Genomic DNA, 23,872 nt, shown 5'->3' with positions numbered 1-23,872 from the left:
GGACCCCACTGGCCTCCGGGCCTGGATGAAGCCGACAATCTGCGCTCCTGACAGCTTCCCTGGGGGTGAGCAGCCTCGGCGTCTGGTCCCAGGACTACCCTTTGGGGACCACCGCCTGGCCATGAACGATGGGAGCTCTTTGCAAGGTCCAGACCCTGTAGCTCCGGTCCCCGGAAGCCAGCACCAGCTGGGCGCCCGGACTCCAACAACTACAGGCCAACCACACGGGGGCGCCCCGGGGCTGGGAGTGCGCGGTGGGCGGCGGACGCCGGGGGGAGGCCTTGAGCTCGCCTGCGGGGGGCGGGGGCGGATTTCCGGCCGCGCAGGCGCAGAGGCCGCGGGCCGGGCCGGGGGCCTCAGGTAGGCGGTGGCGGCGGCGGAGCCCGCGAGAGTGGGGGGCTGCGGGGGGCGCGGGGGTCCGGGGCGTTGGCGGGCTTCCTGCGGGCTCGCCCCTTGGCGGCGGCGGCGGCGGCGGCGGCGGCGGCGGCGGCGGGCTCGAGCGGCGCCCCCTCCCGGCCCCCCGCGGCCTCCTGCCCCGGGTCAGGCCGGCCACCAGCCCGGTCGGGGCTCGGGCTCGGGCGCGGGCGCGGCGGTGCCGGGGTCGTGGGAGGCTGGCCTAGACGTGGAGTTGGTAGTCTCGTCCCCTTGTGCCCTCCGCCCGTCGCCCTGACTCTAGCACCCTGCGGCCAAGTAAGCGTCCCGGTGATTTCATACAAGTATTCTGCTGTATCTCGTGTCCTGTCGGCGACATGGGATTCTGCTCGAAAGTGTACTGGGTGAGCCCAGCTCGCTTCTTCTCTGGTCGAATTCAGTATTCTGTAAATCGGTAAAAACTGATTTTGTGCCATAGTTTTGCCTTTCCTTTTTTCTTTCTTTCTTTCTTTTTTTTGCCATTGCATTTCTTTCTTTTAAACCAGCCGTGAGTGTAGAGCAGTGGTTTCGTTTTCCCCATTTACCAGCGTTTTCCTATCAATGTCAGAAGTACGTTGTGTCTGAACGGCGCCTGGATTTCTCCTCCCCAGCTGGCCCCACAGTCTTTATTTATTTATTTATTTATTTATTTATTTATTTATTTATTTTATTTTATTTTATGATAGTCACAGAGAGAGAGAGAGAGAGAAAGGCAGAGACACAGGCAGAGGGAGAAGCAGGCTCCATGCACCGGGAGCCTGACGTGGGATTCGATCCCGGGTCTCCAGGATCGCGCCCTGGGCCAAAGGCAGGCGCCAAACCGCTGCGCCACCCAGGGATCCCCCCCCCACAGTCTTTATTCCTTAACTTGCAACAAAACCAGCAACTTGCACTGTCATTTTGCTTATTTCTGGACAACCAGGTTCTTTTTTTTTTTTTTTTTTTTGGACAACCAGGTTCTTTCAGGCATGCAGCCTACCCAGACCCTGGGCAGACAGCTCCAGAAACTTGCCTTTAAAAGAAAAAGGCCCATCAGGTGTTGGGATGCGCTAAAGATTGTTTTAAGAAACGAGCACTCTAGGGGCACCGGGGTGGCTCAGTTGGTTAAGTGTCTGCCTTTGGCTCAGGTAATAATCCCGGGGTCCTGGAATCCAGCCCCCAGCAGGGCTCCCTGCTCAGCGGAGAGTTTGTTGCTCCCTCTACCCCTCCCCTGCTTGTGGTCTCTCACTGTCTCTCTCTCTCTCAAGTAAATAAAAATCTTTAAAAAAAGAAAAAAAAAGAAAGAAGTGGGCCGTCTCAAGTCTCCCCAGCCCTACAGTGACCATGCTTCAACTAGGTCCAACACCTGAGGGCTGCAGGATATAGAGGAAGAATGTGACTTGGAGGCCAGAAAACTTGGCTCCTCCGCATACAGTTTAGTGACCTTGGCTAAGTCACTTAACCCTGATTCAGTTCTTTTATCTGTGTTTTTTTTTTTTTTTTTAAGATTTTATTTGTTTATTCATGAGAGACAGAGACACAGGCAGAGGAAGAAGCAGGCTCCATGCGGGGAGCTAGATGTGGGACTTGATCCTGGGACTCCCATCTCCAGACTCCAGAATCACACCCTGGGCGGAAGGCAGGCCCTAAACCATGAGCCACCCAGGGATCCCCTCTTATCTGTTAAATGGGAGTAATAATAATTCTGTATGCCTCAGAATTGGTGTGAGGTTGACGCTACATAAAAGTTAGTTGGATTTTTGACTGGGTGTTTTTCTCTGAGGACTCAGAAGGGGATGCAAGGACTTAGGGATAACTGAAAGATTATTGAGCCATATTAACTTCAGGGCACAAGAAATGAATTAAATGGGTAACAATCTACTGTGGATTATAAAATAAGGATTTCTAGAGTCCCATAGAATTTCCTACCTGATGTTGGCAGCCTTTGTGTGGAAATGAACATGGTATTTTTCCAGAAGAAAAACAGTTATATAAGCTTTGGGCCCTATCCATCAGTTCTAGTGCCTGTGGCAAGTGGGATAATGGAAGGTCATGGTCAGGGGGGTGAGAATTATAAAGCTGGTGAACTCAGATTGGAGAGGGTGCTGGGACATCAGAGGACAGGTACACGAAAAGATGAAGAGCAGATTCAGTGTGTGAAAAGCAGGCCGCCTGTGAAGCTGTGAAGACAAGAAGGCCTGAGGGATTACGCAGACAGTGCGTTTTTCCTGAGTCCCTGCTCTGCGCTGGCTGCTGAGGACACAGGTGCACAAAGCGGGCAGGTAGTCCCCTGGGAACTCACACTTAGGGGGAGAAGGAGCACATGCCAGAGCCTGGGCATCTCAGATCATGAACAGAGGTGCCATCATGAACAGAGGGCCTAGAGTGTGGGCTGCAAGGAGGTGTCAGTAGATGTGGACATAGGCTGGGTCTCAGGGCCTTACGGGACTTTGGACTTTGTCCTGAGGACAGAGGAGGACGGTTAGTTGGTTTTAAGCAAGGAGTGATCAGATTTGTGCTTTAGAAAGATCACCCTGTGTATGCCAGTGAAAAACTTCCACACGTGCTGAGGGTGTGTATAGAACTCGCTTTGCAGGCTGTGGTATAGCTAAACAGTTGAAAATGGCAAACTAGACTTGCATGCATCTGTATGGATAAATCTCAGAAACCTAACTTTGGGTTTTTAAAAAAGCAAGTTGCAAAGGATGTATACAGTACAGTGCTACTTGTGTAAAGCTTGTAAACATCCGTATATTATGTGTTGTTATTTATAGGCACATACCAGTGGTGAAAATAAAAAGTATGGGGGAGGGACGCCTGGGTGGTTCCGTTGGTTAAGCATCTGCCTTTGGCTCAGGTCATGATCCTGGGGTCCTGGAATTGAGCCCCGAGTCCGGCTGAGTGGGGAGTCTGTTTCTCCCTTTGCCCCTCACCTCACTTGTGCTCTCTCTCTCTCTGGATCTCTCTCAAATAAATAAAATCTTTTTTTTTTTTTTTTAATGTGGGATTTACATACACTTGTGGTTCTCAGATTTTAGCATGCATCTGAATCACCTGGAAGACTTGTTAAAACACACATTTCCGGGCCTCACTTCGGAGTTTCTGATTCAGGAGATCTGGAGTGAGGACTCAGGAACTCACATTTCTCACTAGGTCTTAGCTGCTGCTGCTGCAGGTCCTGAGACCGCAGTTTAAGAACCATTGATGTACATCAGCTTGTATACATGGGGGTTACTTCCTGGGAGCGAACAGAAGAGGACTGGGAGGAACCTAAGGGGGCTTCAATTATCTATGTAATATTTTATTTTTTTTAAAAAGAGCTTTAGGGGCAGCCCAGGTGGCTCAGTGGTTTAGCGCCGCCCTTCAGCCCAAGGCCTGATCCTGGAGACCCGGGGTCGAGTCCCACGTTGGGCTCCCTGCATGGAGCCTGCTTCTCCCTCTGCCTGTGTCTCTCCCTCTCTCTTTCTCTCTCTCTGTGTCTCATGAATAAATAAAATCTTAAAAAAAAAATCTTAAAAAAATCTCACTTGCTGATGCACTGTTACTTGACAAAGCTGGATGGGTGTTCATGATCTTATTTTTTAGTTTTTTTCTATGCTTGAAACATTTCAGGAAAGAAACAAAACTCTATTTGTTGTGTGAAGAATGGCCTGGAAAAGAGAAAGAAGTGGGGGTCCATGCAGGAAACGGTTGCAGAAGCCCAGGTAAGAGGTGCTGGAGACTTAAAACAGGGAGTGGTAATAAGAAGGGAGAAATGAGCAGATGTGAGAGAGGTTTGGGTGATCGAATTGACTGTACATGGTGATTGGCTGGTTTAGAGACTGGGGGAAGGGGAGCCTAGTCACCTGTTCTGTGACTTGAGCAAGTGGGTGGGTGGTCTCCCTGTCAAAGTGAGGGAGCCCTGGAGACTGGGCATGCTGGTCACGGAAAGAGTCCCAGGCTTTGATGTGCCACCTGAGGGAGGTGTAGGGGAGAGATCTGGCCACTACTGGTCTTTCTAGGTAAAGACCTAGAAACTACTAGAAAGACCTAGAAACTACTGCCATCGCCATGTGCCTGGTGAGATTACATAGAAGAAATGCGCAGGATGGAGGGATGGTTTGCAACAGACTCCAGGGAATAGCATCACACAGGGCTCAGCCAACTTTGGCCCACCACTTGTATTATTATGAATGCTTTTTACCTTTTCACATGTTGAGAGGAGAATCAAAAGAGGAATAGTCTTCTGTGACACATGAAAACTATATGAAATTCAAATTTCATTGTCCATAAATAAAGTTTTATTCAAACGCAGCCACACTCACTTGTTTATGTAATGTGGGGGCTGCTTTCACACCCTGGTGACAGAGTTGAGTGACAGTGACAGCTTGTGGCCATCATGGCTTTCCATGGCCATTTAGGTGCGCCACAAGTCATGTGATGCAGTTGTCACTGGATTTCAGCTTTTGGCCCATAAACCTAGATATTCACCATCTGGCCCTTTACGGAAAAAAAATTGCTGTTTCTGGACCCAAGGTCTAAGCTGAAGCACACTTGGTCATGTTGAATGTTCTAGAAGAGAGATGGCAGGTGTTTTATCCATTTCCTCAGGAGCACCTTCTAAGACTCAGGTACTGACAGAAGCAGCCCAAAAGGCTATGAGGGCCGTGTGGTCAAAGTCGTCAGAGTTTTAGTCCAAGTCCCTGAAGCCAGGGGGGAAGGGCCAGAGAGAAAGATGTGGGCCAGGGGTCTTTGTGGGAAAGGTGAGTGAACAAACGTCACAGCACTGACGGGTGTGGCTGGAAAGACCCAGGGGTGGGTGAGCAGATGCCACCCTGTCAAGAAAAGGGGGGAGACTTGAGTGAGGCTGGAGCAGTTCAGGAGAGCCAGCATTTACTGAACACCTTGTCAGCACAACAGGGGTAGGCAAAGCAGCAGTTTTTAAAAATTAATTAGGAAGAACTATAGTGGGTTCTAGAAGAGTCCATCACTCCTAAACTGCATTGTTCCATAGAAGCGGTGTTGCCAAGCTGACCCTTTACATGCAGCCTCCCTGGAGCTGGGTCACTCACTGAGGTTCGGAACACAGAAGACAGCATGTTGGTGGGGAAAGAGCAAATGTGATGTTTGGGGAAGGATTTTTCTTATTTTTTTAAGTTGAGATATAACTCACATACCATTAAATTTGCTTTTTAAAGTGTACAGTTCAGTGAGTTTTAATATATTCACAAGGTTGTACAGTCGTCAACACTAATTCCAGAACATTTTCATCCTAAAGGAAACCCCATACCCATGAGCAGCCACCCCTCACTTCCCCTTTCACTCAGACCTGAACAAAACAATCACTGATGTGCTTGCTGTTCTGGACATTTGATATAATTAGAACCTTCTGTGTCTGCCTTACTTCACGTTGCATAAAGTTCTCGAGTTTTATCCCTATTCCAGCATGTATTTGCACTTTATTTCTTTTTATGAGCGATTAATATTCCATGTTTGGATATATCAGGTTTTATTTGTCTGTGGATCAGTTGATGGACTTTGGGTTCTTTCCACTATTTGCTACTATGAATAATGCTGCTGTGAACTTCCATGTTCATATAAGTATATGTTTTCATTTCTTTGGGGCACATACCGAGCAATGGATTTGCATGGGTAACTCTGTGTTTAACCTTTCAAGGAACTTCCAGACTGTTTTCCACAGCGGCTGCATCATTTAATATTGCCATAAGCAATATATAAGTAAGTTTTCCTGTTTTCCTTCATCAACGCTCATTCTTGCCTGACTTCTTTGATGACAGCCATCCTAGTGATCCTAGTGGGTATGAGATGGGATCTCATTGTGGTTTGATTTTTTTTTTTTTAGATTTTATTTATTTATTTGAAAGAGCGAGTGATAAAGCATGAGTGGAGGGAGGAGAGGGAGAGGGAGAAGCAGACTCCCTGCTTTGCAGAGAGCCCAACATGGGACTCAACCCCAGGACCCTGGGACTATGACCTGAGCCAAAGGTAGATGCTTAACCAGCTGAGCCTCCCAGGCGCCCCACGTGTGGTTTTGATTTGCATGTTCCTGATGACTAATAAAGTTGAGCATCCTTTCATGTGCCTGTTAGCTATCTGCATATCTTCTCTGGATAAATGTCTGTTCAAGTCTTTTGCCCATTTCTGGATTGAGTTATTTGTCTTTTTTATTGTTGAGGAGAAACTGTGTTTTGGAATTGTCAGTGGGACATCCAAGTAGAGATGTCAAGGAAGCAAGGGTGGTGTTGTGAGGAGGCTGGGACTGCGGCTTTCCACCGGGAGCTGTCAGCAGGTGGGGACAGAGAGCCTGAGTCTGGAGAAGATCACCCAGGGCATGAGTGCTGAGGGACAGCGGAGTGACAAGGTTGTTGTCATGGTGGAGAAGTTCAGGTGCACTGGTAGTGATTTGGGAGCAGAGCAGGGGCAGTGTCCTAAGCAGGCGAGGTTGGGGGGTTTCTTCTTTGCCCTGGCATAGGGCTGGGAACTCAGGTCAGTTTGTTGTCTTGTCACTGCAGCAGAGAAGGGATAGGAGCAGGGACCTGCAGTGAGGTGTTGGGGGCTGTGGCTTTCTGCTTGCCTCTGTGTTTGCAGGAAGATAGGAAACAAGCTGAGAGTAAGTTCTGGAAGAAGTGACACAAGTTTGAAGAGAGCGGGGCCTGGGCCACCAGGACGAGCCTACCAGGTTTAATGGTGCATTGCAACAAGTGAGACCATGGAGAGATGGAATATGGCCCCTCACTCAGAGGAGAAGAGAGTTACTGCAGAATCTAGGAGTGGGTGGAGTTTAGGCAGAATTTAAAGGAGGCGATGTTTTGTTGGACTCAAAGTCAAGCAGGGTGGCCTGTGAGGAGCTCAAGATCTGATCTGGACTGCAAAGTGGACCGTGGTCTGGTTCCCGGGAGACCGCAAGACTCACATGGATGGTGAATGTCATCTCCAGACTCTGCTCATCTGTAGCTCTGCACCCAGTGGGAAGTAGAGGCTTCCAGAGAGTCAGAGAAGACTTACTTCCCCCAGCAAGAACGGGGTGCTTTCCTCTTCTTGGTAGGACTTCAAAAGACAAAATTTCTGATAGTCTGACTTTAGAGAGCAGAGTTTCTCAGTGAGAAAGAAAGCAGCCATCATTCAGAGAAGGGAGGTGTGGGTACTTAGAGCTGCAGTGTGTCCTTAGGAGAAATGCCGTTTGCTATGAACTTTGCATCTGGCTCCATCAGTGTCCGTTGTCCCAGCTCTGAATGGCAGGTGGATTTACTGCCTCCAAGACAGGGTATGAAAGAGCTGTCTTCTGATTTTCTTCATGGCTCTTGCCTCTCTGGCTGCTGGTCTCTGTGTGAATCCTCAGAGCAATCTTCTGGGCCAGCTGCATCCAGGGCATTTCCTCCCTGTTACTCTCGCTCCTCGAAAGCTCATCACAATATATAAGGAGAAGCTTTTTGCTCACTTATTTATTAGCTCCTCCACTGGTTTCTCCCTAAGGTCTAAGAGGCCAGGAACCATGTGTGTTTCATCTACTCACAGATCCCCAGTGCCTAGAGCAGGGGTGAGCCTGTGGAAACGGCGTAGTGCACATTGAGTGACCAGCATTTAGCGTTGGTGGTAGAGGGAGCAGATGGGAGCCAGAGAGGTGGGGGAGAGGTAGGACTCTGAGCCCCGGGCAGCTAGCAGGGCTTCACAGTGGCATCCAGGCTGTGGGAGGACTTCCTACTGCTGCCGCTCTAGAAGAGACACCTGAGGGACCTAGGAGGGCCCCTGGAGGAGACCATTTCAACTATTGCCATTTGTCTATGTGCAGAGTTGCGGTTTTCTTTCAGCAAACCTTTTTGGTACTTTGTGGCAGAATGTTTTCAAACCACTGCCCAGGGCCGACCAGGATGCTGAGTGACCCAGGTGTCTGGGTGGAGACCTGAGCTGGGAGAAGGAAGATGCTCCTGGAAGGTAACCCTGCCTGTCACAACCATGTCGGGCACAGGAAGCACGGGGTCAGTTCCATCACTCGAGCCCCGCATGTGTCCCAGTACGGATGTTACAGATGTTCAGCAAGCACACTGCTGTGACCATCTCCCCTGTCAAAGTATTGACACGCTTCCACTCTGCTTCATAAGTAGCTTCTGCCGCATGCACCCTGAGTGTCAGGCACCTGATGTCCACAGACCTTCCAGGCCCTTCCCTCCGGTCCCTCCGCTGCTCACAGCTAGGCCATAACACCTACCTCCCCCATGAGCCTCACGCCAGCTCCAGTCTAGAGCTGAACTGGTGAGTGTCCCGTCTTCTGAGGGGTCACTTGGTGCGAGGATCACCTTGCGGATCATCTCCGCTCTCACCACCGTTACTCTGGCTCGTTTGCTCCTCAGCTCTCACCCCACACTCTTGCAGGGTCCTTCACCCAGTCTCCCCACCTCCATCTCTTCCACCCCAAACACATCTCTCACACCTGGTGAAGGGTAGCCTTGCTTCCTAAGGAGCTTCTGGTACCTTCCAGGGACTATCCAAACTTCCCAGCTGGGTTCAAGAGGCCATCAGCATCCTCACCGCCACGCCCCCCACCCCCATCCCGTCTGATCCCCGGCTGCTCTCCTTGTCCGTCTTCTGCCCTGTCCCCACTGGACCAACATGGGCAGCTTGTTTTTAATTTTGCTCTACTGCTGTGAGAGAGAGACAGACACAATCACATAACAAACACCTTCCTTCTAACAAAATCCGGAGGGGGTGAACCCAGACTAGCTCATAGTAAAAAGAAGTGATTATGGGACACTGACATTGAGGATTTAGAGTGAGCCTAGTATGCAGTACCTTCTCTAATCCTCACGAGGACACTACAGCATGCAGGGTCCTTGGGCCTAAGAGGCTGTGCCTTCTTTAATCCCTTGTCAGCCAAACATCGTACTGGACATAAGAGCTGATTGTTACTGCTTGTTTGGTTTTCCGTGGCAGGAGCTTGCAGCTGATAGCAGCATGGACAAGAAAACCCAGGATGGCAGCAGAGGCCCCCGCCACAGATCACTGCCCCCAGCTGTGGGGCTGCTGCTGTCCATGGCACTCATGAACGCACTCCTCTATCTCTGCCTTGACTGGTTCTTCGTCGCCCCTCCGCGCTCTTCTCCAGTCTCCACCCACTGTCCCTATGGACACTTCAGAATGGCACAGATGAAAAACTGTTCACCGTGGCTGTCTTGTGAAGAGCTGAGGACCGAAGTGAGGCCACTGAAGCGCATTGGGGAAGGAGCTGTGAAGAGAGTGAGTTCTGGGTTACCTCTGAATGTTAATGGGGAAACCTTCCAGGATAGCACCTTGGCATTGTGTGTTAAGGGTCATCAAAATATTTCTACCCTGGAGCCCCATGATCTCACATCTGGGACTGATCCTAACCCATTGGAAGGAAGAAAGCTAAATGTACCAAGAAGTACGTTGCTTTGTTATTTATAGCAATAGAAAGCCAGTGATGATACCTGTAAGGGAATAGTTAATTATGGTCCAGCCACTTGATAGAATATTCTGCAGCCTAATGTGTGCTTAGGAGACCCGTATAGCAACATGGAAAGAATCTTATGAGGATGAGCGGAAACAAAATGCAAAATTGTCTGTTACATGATTTTCAATTGCAAAATGAATGCATTCATGTAGAAAAATACACAAATGGTAGAGATTGTGTTATGGTGAAAGGTTATGGGTAGGTTTTTCTACTCTTATTTTTCAAGCCTTATCATGGTATTATATTGACTTTTTAAAAGCTTTTTATTTTAAAAAGAGAAACCAAAGTAGTGAGTTCAGATAGAAGCTTCAAGAGCACTTGTCTTGTAGGCAAGCAGTATATGCCAGCTGCACTTTGTCCACTATTGGTTCTGTGGTAGCTGAGGCCCACTGATGCAGCAGTGTCCCTAGAGGCCACTTAAGGATTGTTGCACAAAGTTCCTTTGTGAGGATGTATTCAGTGATGGGCAAGAGAGGAAGGGAACAGAATATAAATCCATGGGCCTGCAGCTTCATGGACTGCTGGCTTTTGTTTTGGTGGACTGGGGTACCATAAATGTGGAAAGTAGATACCTTGAAGAAGTCAGGGAGAAGGGAAAGCAATTTGTGTAAAGTAAAACAAGGTAACTGGTTCTTTTAAAGATTCATTCATTCATTGTGGTACCAGAGGTATGACAGTGAATTAAACAAAGACCCTTGAAGCTTTCTAGTTGTGGGGCGAGACAATGATTAAGAAACAGATATGCAATAAAATATGTTAATGACACATGCCATGAAGACAGCAGGGCAAGGAAAGAGAGCCACGGCTCGTTTGTTAGTCTAAGTGGTCAGAATGACCTGAGAGTGAGCCATCTGGATATTTGGGGAAAATATATTCCAGTAAGAAAGATGAGTCCCAGCAGAGGCCCTAAGATGGAACATGCCTGGTCACTGGGGGACCAGGAATGAGCCAGTGTGACCAGAGGGTAGGATGAGAAGAGAGATAGCATGTAAGGTTGAAAAAGGCCAAGTGGTGGCCAGGACATGTGGGCCTGCTGGGACCAGGAGAGCCATTGAAGTAATTTGAGTAGAGAGAGGAGGTATTGTGTTGGTGAGGGTGGAAGATTGGTTAGGCCTTGCAGGGGAGAGATGGTCACAGCTTGACAAGGGTGTCAGCAGTGAACGTAGTGAGAACTCATTGGATTCTGGTCATGTTTTAAAGACAGAGCCAGTAGGATTTCCCAATAGATCAGTTGTGGGGTGTAAGAGAGGGAGGAGGTAACCACCAGGTTCTTGATCCAGGCAACAAGAAGAATACAGTTGTGGTTACCTGAACGGGGAAGACGGGAAGACGGGGAAGACGGGAAGAACAGATTATGTGTGCATATGAGGTGAACATGTTAAGGCCCTGAACGTGAACTTGGTTACACTGCTGGTTGCATGGACGAGTCTAGCATTTGGGTCCGGGGCAGTGGGTGGGAACATACATCTGGGATGATCTTAAAAGCATTAGGATGAGAAGAAAACACCAGAGAGGGATGTGGGTAGAGAAGAGGGCTTGGCCTATACCTGGTTGATTTCTGTCTTTTTCAAAGAGATGACCTTGAGGGGCTGACCTCTTGTTTCTGTGTTACTTAGATCATTTTTGAATTTTTTTCAGAATTGCTTGAAGATATATTTTTGGGTAGGTAGCATTTTTTAAAAAATTTATTTATTTGAGAGATAGAGCAGGGGGAGGCGGCAGAGAGAGAGGGAGAGAGTCTGTTAAGCAGACTCCACACTGGGTGTGGAGCCTGACAGAGTGCTTGATCTCACGACCCTGAGATGATGACCTGAGCTGAAACCAAGAGTGTAATGCTTAATGAACGGCACCACCCAGGCGCCCCTTGGGTAGTAGCTTTGATGGTGGCAAATTGTAGTTTGAGGACAGATTGGCATTTGGGGAAGCTCTACCAATCATGCCCATGCAAATGTGGGGTTTTAAAATGTGGATAATACCTCTGAGTAATGTAGTTTTGTTTATTAAAGTGAAATAATACCTCTGAGTAATGTAGTTTTGTTTATTAAAGTGAAGTATGGCTGTAAGGCCATGACATTGATTTTCTTGTGTCTTTGGCTGAAATTTACCATCAGGGCAGAAGTATTTTGCATCCTGGACCTTAGCACCACCAGTGGAGAGTCTTGCTTGTCTCTGCCCCTTGAGCCCCGAGGGCCCTTGAGCAGCACAGGGCAACCTCTCATTCTTCCACATGGGCACTTACTTGAACAGCTGCCCGTGGAACATGTTGCCCATCACTGATACCAGCTCCTCTCCACACCGGCACATTCCTCACTGGCACCGTAAGCCGGAAGGCATAAGCTTCTCAGTAGGAGTTTCTGTGACCCAAGTTCTGGGCACTCTGCTATCTGACCTCCACCTCCTCTCCCAGTGCCCCTGCTGGAGTACTTCCTCCAGCTCATTGGGACCTCCAGTGTGCTGATCCTGTGGTGGTGTCACTTTCCCCCATTTGCCCAGCAGCGAGGTCTCAAAGTCAGTCCTGTGCAGACGCACGCAGCAGCTCCTCTGCGTCTCTCTCCATTGTGCCTGGCCGGAGAGGCCTGAGCCTGGGGGACCCCAGCTGTGCCTCTGCACTTGAGTGACTGCCCTGGAGGGAGGTCAAGAGAAGCCCCACAGCCCTGCGGTTTCATGCACGGCCACAGACCTTGCCACGTACTCAGCACAGCAGTCCTACTCTGTTCCCTCTGTGGTTTTTCCCCTGCCCTTGCCTTCGCTGATGGTCTTGTGGCAGAAGTTGTTATGGAAACACGAGCTGCCCAAATGGAGCTTCTTCATCCTCTGCCAGCAGACCTGTAAGCCCTCCTGCTCTGGTGTGGTGACGTCTCATGATGTCCTCCCTGAAGCTATGCACTTTTCTCTGCAGACTCAGTCGGCCCCTCTCCTGAGGGTCCTTCTGACTAGCACGCAAACACAGACTTGCACAACAGAAATCCCTTTCCCAAATCCCCTTCCCCAGAAGCTGTGTGCATGCTCTGCTTCCTCTTAATGAAGCTACCAGAGCTCCGTCCCTCCTTTTCTTCTCCATTCACTTCTTGTCTGCTGCCAGGATGGCTTCCAAGCACCCCTGCTCCAGAAAGACTGCTCCTACCCAGACCCCTGCAGACCCCGGGTCGGTCGTTTATCTGTCTTCCTCTCACTTAATCTGTTCTGCAACCTTTGATCCCATTGATTCTTCTGTCCTTGCAACCCTGGCTCTCCACACTACCACTCCCTTATAGTTTTCCTGCTCCCTCACTGGCCATTCTAATTACTACCCCTTGCTGGCTTCTGTTCCCTGACTTGCCCCTGAATCAGTGGCTCTCAACCAGAAGTGATTTTGCTCCTCGGGGGTGCATGTAACCAACCCCTTCTTTCCCCAGACTCTGTACTTTGGGGTTTGTGTTTGGGATTGGATCAGTGTGCAACTTTGCCCCGAAAGGCAGATTGACCCATGTATTTTCTTTGTTCTTTCATTTTCTTTCATTATAAAAGCAGTACATTCAATTCAAATATGCAGAAGGTGAAATACAAAGTAAAAGTTCCCTTCTACCTCTTGTACTCCCCAGTCTCTGATCTTATTCTCTGGTGATAACAGTGGGAGATTTATCCCTTTTAGATTTTTTTTTGTTTTTGGTAAATTTTATTTCATGTGTATTTTTTAATTATGTTTTTATTTTAAATCTGATATTGTTAACCTATAACCCCTTTTAGATTTTTAAATCCAAGATTACATTAAAAGAACCAGGTACAGGGGCACCTAAGTGGTTCAGTTGGTTGAGCATGTAACTCTTGATTTTGGCTCAGGTCATGATCTCAGGGTCCTGGGACCGAGTACCACTTTGGGCTCCATGCTGGACATGGAACCTGCCTAAGATTGTCTCTCCCTCTCTCCTACTTGCACACACTCTCTCTCTCAGAAAAAAAAAAAAAAAGAAGAAGAAGAAGAAGCAGGTACATATTCTGTCAGCCATCTCAAAGACAGAAATATCCACATCTCAAGGGGCTGCCCATTTTCTGAGACAGATTTGGGATAACAGCACTATTGAGGAAAAAGAAAGATTACATAGAACCAATTCTTCCAGAAGGCAGAAGGTCCAGCCATATTGCTGTGGACAACCAAAGCATGATTCAGGGCACACCCTCCATAGCCTCATGTGTGTGTCATCCCATGTCCTCAGTCTATGGTTATGACTTTAGGACATCACAAATCACTGTTAGAGTTTTTATAGCTGCATGTTTTTCTCTTTAAAATTAAAATATAAAAAAAATAAAAATAAAATAAAAATAAATAAAATTAAAATATAGAGGGGTACCTGGGTACCCCTCAGTACCTCAGTCAGTTGGGTATCTGCCTGTGGCTCAGGTCATAATCTCAGGGTCTGGGATCCCGCCCCATGTTGGGCTTCCTGCTCAGAGGGGAGCCTGCTTCTCCCTCTCCCTTTGCCCCTCCTCACTTGTGTTCTCTCTCTCATGCTCACTCTCACTATAAAATTAAAATATAGTACATTTAAAAGCCATAAAATTTGGGTTTGAAGAAGAATGGATTTGATTGTTTCTCTTACATTACTCTGTAGCTTTCTAGTTTTGTGTAACATTTAGATGAATCTTATGTGATCTATTTTTAATGCTTCAGGCTGTCTGAAAAACAGATGTTACATGAATTGTATATTTATTTATTTTTAGAACTTGCGCGTGCATGCATGCAAATATGCCCGCAAGGAAGGTGGAGGGCAGGGCAGAGGGAGGTAGAAAATCTTAAGCAGTCTCCACACTGACCCACACAGGGTTCAATCCTATGACTCTGAGATCATGACCCCAGCCAAAGTTATGAGTCAGATGCTCAACCTATTAAGCTACCTAGGTGCCCCTATATTGTTTATTTAAAAGTATGAAATAACAGTGTCCACTTCTCGGTCCCTTTTGCAAGGTCCACTTCTTCATCCGTCTTGACTTGGGATCATTCTTCTTTGCTCACTTCCTAGATGTCTTCAGCCCCTTGTCTTTATCTGCAGCTAAGACCGCTGCCCTGAACTCTTTAGACTTTTCTATACAGCTGCCTACCCCACATCTCCTCTTGGATGTCAGAAAGGCTTCTCACATTGTGTCAAAGACCATCCCCTCAGCCTATTCTTCCTTTATTCTTCCCTACTGTGGTTAATGACAACTCTGTTGGCCCAATTGCTCAGGCCACCAACCTGGGAAGGAGCATCCTGTCTTCTCTCTCTTTCTCTCATCCATGTTGAATCCATCAGCAAGTTCTATTGTCTCTGCACTCAGAAGAGATTCAGAATTTGATCACTCCTCACACTTCTACCCATCTCCCCTCCTTCCATCCAAGCCACCATCATCTTGTACCTGGATTATTTCAAGTAGCCTTCCAAGTGGGCTCTCTGCTTCCACACTTGCCTCCCTCCCATCTCTTCTGTCTGTTCTTAACACAACAGCCAGAATACTGCTATCAAATTTTTTTTAAAGATTTTATTCATTTATTCATGAGAGACACAGAGAGATAGAAGAGGCAGAGACACAGGCAGAGGGAGAAGCAGGCTCCATGCAGGGAGCCTGACGTGGGACTCGATCCTGGGTCTCCAGGATCACACCCTGGGCCGAAAGCGGCACCAAACCACTGGGCCATCGGGGCTGCCCTGCTATCAAATTCTAAGTCAAAAAGCATCTCTCCTCTGCTCAAAACCCTCCAGTGGCTCTGTGTCTCATTTGAGTAAAAGCCAGAGTCCTTGTACCAATTTAAAGGCTTTACAAGGTCTGCACTTATTCCTACTCCATTCCCCTTTGCTCATTCCACTCTAGCCATCCTGGCCTTACTGATGTGGCAGCCTATGGGCATGCTGTGACCTCAGGGCCATTGCCCTTGCTGTTCTTTCTGCGTGGGATGTAGTTCCCCCAGATAGCACATGGCTCATTCCTCCACCTCTTTCAGGTTCTTGCTCTGATGTCACCCCAGTGAGAGCTTCTCTAACCCTATTTATTATTTGTTTATTTTTAAAGATTTTATTTATTTATTTGACAGAGTGAGGGTACAAGCAGGAGGAGCTGCAGGCAGAGGGAGTGGGAGAAGCAGGCTTCCTGCTGAGCAAGGAGCTCAATGTAGGGCTCCATCCCATATCTATCCTGATATCACCACCTGAGCGGTAGGCAGATGCTTCACCGACTGAACCACCCAGACGCCCCATTCTCTAACTGTATTTAAAATTATAAACCCTTCCCTGCTTAATTTTTCTTTAAAGCACACTTATGTATGCTTTATACATATCCTATTTATTTTCTTTATTGTCTGCCTACTGCATTAGAATGTAAATTTCATAGTGGCAGGGATTTATTTGTGGTTTTTTTTTTTTTTTAAGATTTTATATTGAAGTAATCTCTACACCCAGCATGGGACTTGAACCTACAACCCCGAGATCAAGAGCTGCACACTCCACCAGCTGAGTCAGCCACGTGCCCCAATTTCAGTTTTTTATTATCATAAATACTTGTTAAATTTATGAAGACAGATTTTACCTTTAAACAGTTAATATTTTTTACTACAAAAGACCACATAAACTAATTACTTTATAAAATTTATCCTTTATATTTGTAATAAAGGATCACATGGTTCATACATAAAGAGCTCCTATAAATTAATAAGTATAAACCCCATAGAAAATTGGATAAAGGGCAATGAACATACTTTCCACAAAAGCCTACAGAAATGCCAACAGAGATGGAAAACGTTCAGTGTCATGGAAATACAAATTGGTTGGAACAGTAAAATGCTTTTCATTCATCAGATTGGTAGAGTATAAAGATAGAGAACATGTAGCATGATTAAGGCTGTGGAACCTAAGATTTGCTCATACAAGACTGGTGAGACTACATGCTGGCACAAATGTGGAAGGGTGTGATAGCAGTCCATGTTCTTCAGTCATCCATGTACTTATTACCCAGTTACAGAAACACTTGCAGACATGTACAGAGTTGTGAATATATAGCTATTTATTGTAGCATTGCTGTTAATGAGAAAAAAATGGGAAATAATTTAAATGTCCATCAAGTCTTTAAAAATAAATCACAGAAAATCATAGGAAAGATTATAGAGCTGCATGGGAGAAAGAACCTGATCCATCTGACTGCATCCATTACAAATTTCGCCAATCTTTATATTATACTTTAGTCTTAAAGGAAGAAATGATCATCTGCAAAACCTCAATGGCATAGGTAGTAAACTCACACTGTGAAATGTTATGCAGCTTTAAAAAAATGACCTAAATCTTTTTATATATTTATACAGACAGGAAAGTCTGAGGTGTCAGTTAAATGAAAAAAGCAAGTTGCAGTATGACATGCACGTTATAATCTTATTTTATATCCTCACAATGTCAAATGCTGTTTGGAAAGCATACATTAACATATATGAGTGGACACAGAAACTGCTGGGCAGTTACCAACCATTTGACAGGTGTCCTTTGGGTTGGGGAGTAAAAGTAAGGGAAGGAAATCTCCTTCTGTATTTGAATTTTTGCCAGGAAGGGTATTCTTGATTAAATTCATAGTTAAAAAAAGAAGTAAAACTGCTTTAAGCAAGAGAGTTCTAGAAATTGTTACAAAGCAACTGAATCAGAGATTTCTGAGAAATGATTCTTAAGTGCTCCCTAAATATTTAACTTTGAAGGTTTTGGGTATTTGTGAGTGGTCCCAAAGACTAATACTATTTAATAATAAATAGTATTTAATAATCTTTGATTTATTTGAGGAACATAAATTCAACATAAAAAGAGGAGGAAGTCATGAGGCCTGTGGATGAGAGTCTCTCACCATTTATTGTTGAATAAATATATGTATAAATAAATTGTAGCGGCTTCCCTGGAGTGATCACTGTTTTTATGTAAAAAATGAGTCTATGATACTGAAGGCATCTGCCAGTGCTGGTGGTCGCCATGAGGAGGTAGATCTAAGGAAGTGATAGCTGTCAACAAAAACTGCGATTCTTGTGTTGGAGTCAAGTGTCAAATTCAATGTTGACTCAGGTCTATGGATAGAATGTGTTCCACATAAAAATAAATGTATATATTCATGAAACTTTCAGTGAATGTAGCAGCCAGAGCAAAATGGCTTTTAAAAAATCTCAAATATAATTAATATACAGTGTTACATTAGTTTTAGGTATACAAGCAAATGGCTTTTTAATAGAAATTGCAGTCCATAGTAGAATTTGTCAACTTTGGGATTTTGAAAAGGTCTTAAAATATTTCTCTTTTAGGGATGCCTGGGTGGCTCAGCGGTTGAGTGTCTGCCTTTAGCTCAGGGCCTGATCCCAGGATCTGGGATCAAGTCCCACATCTGGCTCCCTGCATGGAGCCTGCTTCTCCCTCTGCCTGTCTCTGCCTCTCTCTCTCTCTCTCTCTGTCTCTCTGTCTCTCATGAATTAATAAATGTTAAAAAGAAGAAAAGATTTCTCTTTTAAATATTAAAGATCAGCTGTGGGTACCTGGGTTTTTCCATTAACAAACTTTCCCCTTTCAGATCCTAGGGAAATCTTCAAAGGTCTCTAACTTGCCTCCATTTGATATATTTTTGAGTTCTTTTACTTTTTTTTTTTTTAAGATTTTATTTATTTGAGAGAGAGCTAGAGTGCATGGCGGGGAGGGGCAGAGGGAGAAGCAGACCCCCCACTGAGCAGGGAGCCCCATGTGGGACTCAATCCCAGGACCCCAGGATAATGACCTGAGCTGAAGGCAGACGCTTAACCCACTGAGCCACCCAGGTGCCCATTTTTTAGTTCATTTATTTATTTATTTATTTATTTATTTATTTATTTATTTATTTATTTATTTATTTATTTATTTATTTATTTTAAAGATTTTATTTATTTATTCATGAGAGACACACACCACTGAGCCACCCAAGCTGCCTTTGAGTTCTTTTAAAAAATGTTTTTAGGGCAGCCCCGGTGGCGCAGCGGTTTAGCGCCACCTGCAGCCTGGGGTGTGATCCTGGAGACCCAGGATCGAGTCCCGCATCGGGCTCCCTGCATGGAGCCTGCTTCTCCCTCTGCCTGTGTCTCTGCCTCTCTCTCTCTGTGTGTCTCTCATGAATAAATAAATAAAATCTTTAAAAAAAAAGTTTTTAAATGTGAAAATCATATACATTGATTCCAGAAAAGTTGGAAAATACCAAAAGTCATAAAGGAAAAAAATCACCCAGAATCATACCATATGAAAAGAACAGAAACATTAGCCCATTTCCTTTGGTTTCCATGAATTTTGTCTTGTTTTATGCAGTTAGAACAATAATATAAAGGAAATTTTGTATCCTTTTTCATTTGTGACATTGCTATTATATGTGAAAACTGTCGATATATGCATTTTGCTGACTTTGAGTGATCCTGCCATTAATGAACTACTCCCCTTTTTTGATGGATGGAAAAGTTCTAGTTTATGCTTTTAAAAGTAGTGCCAGATTTTGGGCAGCCCAGGTGGCTCAGCGGTTTAGCGCTGCCTTCAGCCCAGGGCATGATTCTGGAGACCCAGGATTGAGTCCCACATCAGGCTCCCTGCATGGAGCCTGCTTCCCCCTCTGCCTTTCTCTCTCTCTCTCTGTGTGTCTCTCATGAATTAAAAAAAAAAAAAAAAAAAAACACTTCATAAAAGTAGTGTCAGATTTTTTTTCTTAGAGTTTTTTTTTTTTTTAAGATTTTATTTATTCATTCATAAGAGAGACAGAGAGGCAGAGACATAGGCAGAGGGAGAAGCAGGCTCCCTGCGGGGAGCCCGACGTGGGACTCGATCCTGGGACTCCAGGATCACGACCTGAGCCAAAGGCAGATTCTCAGCCACTGAGCCAACCAGGTGCCCCTAGAGTTTTTTATCTATTTCAGATTACTGCCTTGTTAGATTTTAGATTTGATTGTAAAAGCACTTGATAAATAATACTCCAAATTGGCTTCAAAAACCGTAACCTGTATTTTAACAGTAAGTAAGTAGAAGCACAGAGAAGCAGCCTGCTGGCGGCAGAAGCAGCCAAGGGCAGCTAGCTCCCCACATCTGAGCCTGTCTTCTCTTCTGCAGTCTCTGCTTTCTCTTTGGAGATTTAAGCAGAAGATCTGAAGTTCTTAATTACAGTACTTCCTGCAAGTCTTTCCTAGCTAGTAAACTTGGAGAATCCAAGGCAGTTCCTGTTCAGGTGCTCTGGTGTTGGCCAAGTACCAGGATGGGCAGGTCCAGTGTCTGTGGGACATTTATAGATGAAATAACAGAACCACACACCACATAAAACTGTTTTCCTTACATGAAACTATTCCTATTTGTCGTTACTCTACTACCTTGAAAGATCCGCAGGTAATATTGTGATATGTGATGGGCTGGTTGGGCTTGACTCACAACTTTTCCAGTCTTCTCCCCGCCCACTCATCCTCCTCATCCCTTTGTGCTTCAGGTGTTTGGAGCTGGTCTGTTTGCCACTCTGCGCCTTCATATGGCAGTGCCCCCTCCTGGGGATGAACTCCCATTCTCCACATCTGCCCTGCCCCAGTCATCCTTGAGACCAACTCCCAGGAGTCTTCCCACACCGTCTCCAGATGGCCCTCGGCCCCCTCATGAGTGCCCATCCTGGGCCCACCCTGAGCCTTCTGCACTCGGTGCCCGTGTTTGCTCAGCAGTGGCTCTTCATAACCAGACCTAGAGCCACTCTGGAACTTGGTCTGTGCCTTCTTACTTCCTGCACTCTCTCTGTACCACATCTGCCACTTGGGTGGTTTTCCAGGTCAGTAGCACAGGTGACGGTTTCAAGTTTAATGTTCTCTGTGGTGGTTTTGTTTCAGGTCTTTCTCTCTGAGTGGAAGGAGCGCAAAGTTGCGCTCTCACGGCTCACCAGCCTGGAGATGAAAGATGATTTCCTGCATGGGCTGCGGATGCTGAAGAGTCTACAGAGTAAACACGTTGTCACCCTGCTTGGCTACTGTGAAGATGACAGCACCATCCTCACTGAATATCACCCCTTAGGCTCCTTGAGCAATCTGGAAGAAACGCTGAACCTTTCCAAGTACCAGAACGTGAACACGTGGCAGCACAGGCTGCAGCTGGCTGTGGATTATGTCAGCATCATCGACTACTTGCACCACAGCCCCCTGGGCACACTGGTCATGTGCGACTCCAGCGACCTGTCCAAGACCCTGTCCCAGTATCTGCTGACGAGTAACTTCAGCCTTGTGGTGAACGACCTGGATGCCTTGCCCCTGGTGAACCGCAGCTCCGGGGCGCTTGTCAAGTGTGGCCACAGGGAACTGCATGGGGACTTCGTGGCTCCAGAGCAGCTGTGGCCGTACGGAGAAGACACACCTTTTGACGACGATCTCATGCCCCCCTATGATGAGAAGATTGACATCTGGAAGATTCCAGACGTCTCTAGTTTCCTCCTGGGGCACGTTGAAGGGAGTGATATGGTCCGATTTCATTTGTTTGATATTCATAAAGCATGTAAGAGCCAGACTCCTGCAGAAAGACCCACTGCTCAGGATATTTTAGACACTTACAAGAAGGTTTTGAATTTACTCAGAGATTCTGTGATGTCTCAGACAAGAGAAATGCTCTGAAAGCCAGTCCTAGCAGTGAAGGATGGCTTTTAAGGAACAGATAGAATAGTTCCAGCAATTCTTGCCCTGACAGTGAGGGTTTTGCTGTTCAGCCCTGTGGTTTTTCCTCTACATCTACACGTACATGTGAGCGTTGTTTATCCCCAGGGGACTTGGGCAGCAATTGCTGAGGCAAGCTGGGTTTGGTTTGAGTCTGGCCTCACTCTCAATGGGGATCACGCCCAGCCAAAGATGGGCAAAGCAGTGAATCTAGCCAGATCCGAAGGAAATAACAAAACTAGCCACAAAGAGGCTTCACCTACCCTAATTACTGAATTTGTAAGCTTTATAAGAACTGGGTATGGAAAAGATTTCTAAATGACAGGATATGAAAGAAACATGCAGTAGTTTGCCAAAGAATTTTTCTTCCTCATTTTTTTAGATGGTAATTGACATTACCAGGGTCATAGGAGTATTTGTGATCTGTTTCACATGGTATTGATGAAGCCATCTTTAGCATTTTAAATGATCGTTTAAATGTTTAATGAATGTGAAGCTCTTGTGCCATCCTCTTTCCATAAATCTGAAGAACTATGATAGCGTGCCCTCTGAAGTTTTAAATGGATGAGGAATATTTAGAAAAGCAAATATGAGGGAAATTACATTGATGTTAACTGCCTTGGACGATGCTTATGAAATTCCTGCTGACCTTTCAGCTAGGTTTTCTGTGTCCAAAATCAACAATTTTTAAAAAAGATTTTATTTATTTATTCATGAGAAGCACAGAGAGAGGGAGAGAGGCAGAGACACAGGCAGAGGAAGAAGCAGGCTCCATGCAGGGAGCCTGATGTGGGACTCGATCCCGGGTCTCCAGAGTCACGTCCTGGGGCTGAAGGCGGTGCTAAACTGATGGGCCGCCAGGGCTGCCCCAAAATCAACTATTATGAAAAATTTACATCAACAATATCACTCATTACTGGAAAGTGGCAAACCCTTCCACTTGAGTTGCATGATGGGATCCTTTAGAAAGTTCTTTCTTGGTGGCTATGATCCTCATGTGCAGAGGATGGTGGATTTGGTGTGTATTAATCACCACTAATAAAGTGGTTAAAGTTGACATTGAGGGCTAAACATGCCCTGTAGCAGCTGCTGCCTCCCTTGAACTTGAGCAAGTGTCAGAATCACAAGGCGCTGGGTGCACGCGCCCCCCCCCCCCCCCCCCCCACGACTCCAACTCAGTGGGTCTGACGTAGAGTCTGAGACGTTGCATTTAACTGGTGCTGCTGGTCTTGGAACTCTATTTTCAGAGCCACTGTCCTAACCAGTTAGGGAGGGTACCACAAACAGTAGGATAGGGCAGTTTAATTAGTATTGTTAATATTCTAGTCTACCTCTTGGGCTGATGGAGTCATATGGTGGATCTGAGAATATGCTTGCCTGGAGTATTTTAACTGTAACTTTTTGTTACAAAAACTCTGCCACAGCCAGTCAGGATGGCTGTAATCAAGAGGATGGGTGATAACAAGTGTTGTTGAGAATGTGAAGAATTGGAACACTCTACATTGCTGGTAGAAATGTCATGGTGCAGCTACTTTGAAAAACAATCCAGTAGTCCCTCAGAATTTAAAAAGAGTTGCCATGACCCAGCAATTCCATTCCAGGTATTTACCCAAGACAATTGAAACATGTCTACAAAAAATCTTGTACACAAACATTTGTAGCAACATTCATAATAGACAAAAGATGGAAATAACCCAGATGTTCATCAGCTGGTGAATGGATAAAGAAAATATGGTATCCATACAATAAGATAAGATTCAGCTGTAAAAAGGAATGAAGTACTGACATACTCCAACATGGATGAGCCTTGGAAACATTCTAATTGAAAGAAGGCAGTCACAAAAGACTACATTTTGTATGCTTCCATTTATATGAAATGTCCAGAACAGACAAATACATACAAATAGAAAGTAGATTATTGGTTGCCAGGGGCTGGCAGGGGGGCCAGGCGTGATGAATGGGGGGTACTTGCTATTGAGTACAGAGTTTCTTTTTGGGGTGATGAAAATATTTGGAAATTATTTAGTGTTGGTTGTAAAACTCTGAATATATTAAGTAACTGAATTGTATAAAAGGACAAATTTTATGGTATGTGAATTACACCTCAATAAAGCTGAGGGAAAAAACCCACCTCTGTAACAAGGCTGTGTATCCCTATGACTCTTCACTTAATGTAGGTGGTTATTGTGTGGAGTTTTTGGTTGTATTACCCTATTCATGATATAATCCTTTATTTAAAAAAGATTATTTATTTGAGAGAGAGCAGGAATGGGAGGGGCAGAGAGGGAGAGAGAGAATCTCCAGCAGACTCCGTGCTGAGCATGGAGCCTCACAACCCTGAGACCATGACCTGAGTGGAAACCAAGAGTCGACCA

General features: G+C 46.0%; 1 protein-coding gene across 10 annotated transcripts; it reads left to right on the top strand.

The window, feature by feature from the left end:
• The first annotated feature begins 303 nt into the window (after positions 1–303).
• On the top strand, positions 304–23,640 carry POMK (protein O-mannose kinase). Of its 10 annotated transcripts, none has more exons than XM_038559907.1 (5): positions 313–360; positions 4,003–4,094; positions 8,199–8,322; positions 9,319–9,621; positions 20,688–23,640. In XM_038559907.1, the coding sequence occupies exons 4-5, from the start codon at positions 9,340–9,342 to the stop codon at positions 21,456–21,458; spliced, it is 1,053 nt and encodes a 350-aa protein (XP_038415835.1). In that variant the 5' UTR covers positions 313–360; positions 4,003–4,094; positions 8,199–8,322; positions 9,319–9,339; the 3' UTR covers positions 21,459–23,640. The 10 variants fall into 10 exon arrangements, with proteins under 10 accessions (XP_038415830.1, XP_038415835.1, XP_038415829.1 ...); XM_038559901.1 differs by lacking the exon at positions 8,199–8,322 and adding an exon at positions 677–776 and having other exon boundaries at positions 316–360; XM_038559904.1 differs by having other exon boundaries at positions 317–360; positions 8,225–8,322.
• The last annotated feature ends 232 nt before the right edge of the window (positions 23,641–23,872 follow it).

Source organism: Canis lupus, chromosome 16, assembly GCF_011100685.1.
Source record: "Canis lupus familiaris isolate Mischka breed German Shepherd chromosome 16, alternate assembly UU_Cfam_GSD_1.0, whole genome shotgun sequence".
In the NCBI taxonomy this organism is placed as follows: Eukaryota; Metazoa; Chordata; class Mammalia; order Carnivora; family Canidae; genus Canis; species Canis lupus.
The sequence above is the reverse complement of the archived record's forward strand: the minus strand, read 5'-3'. Positions and strand labels throughout refer to the sequence as shown.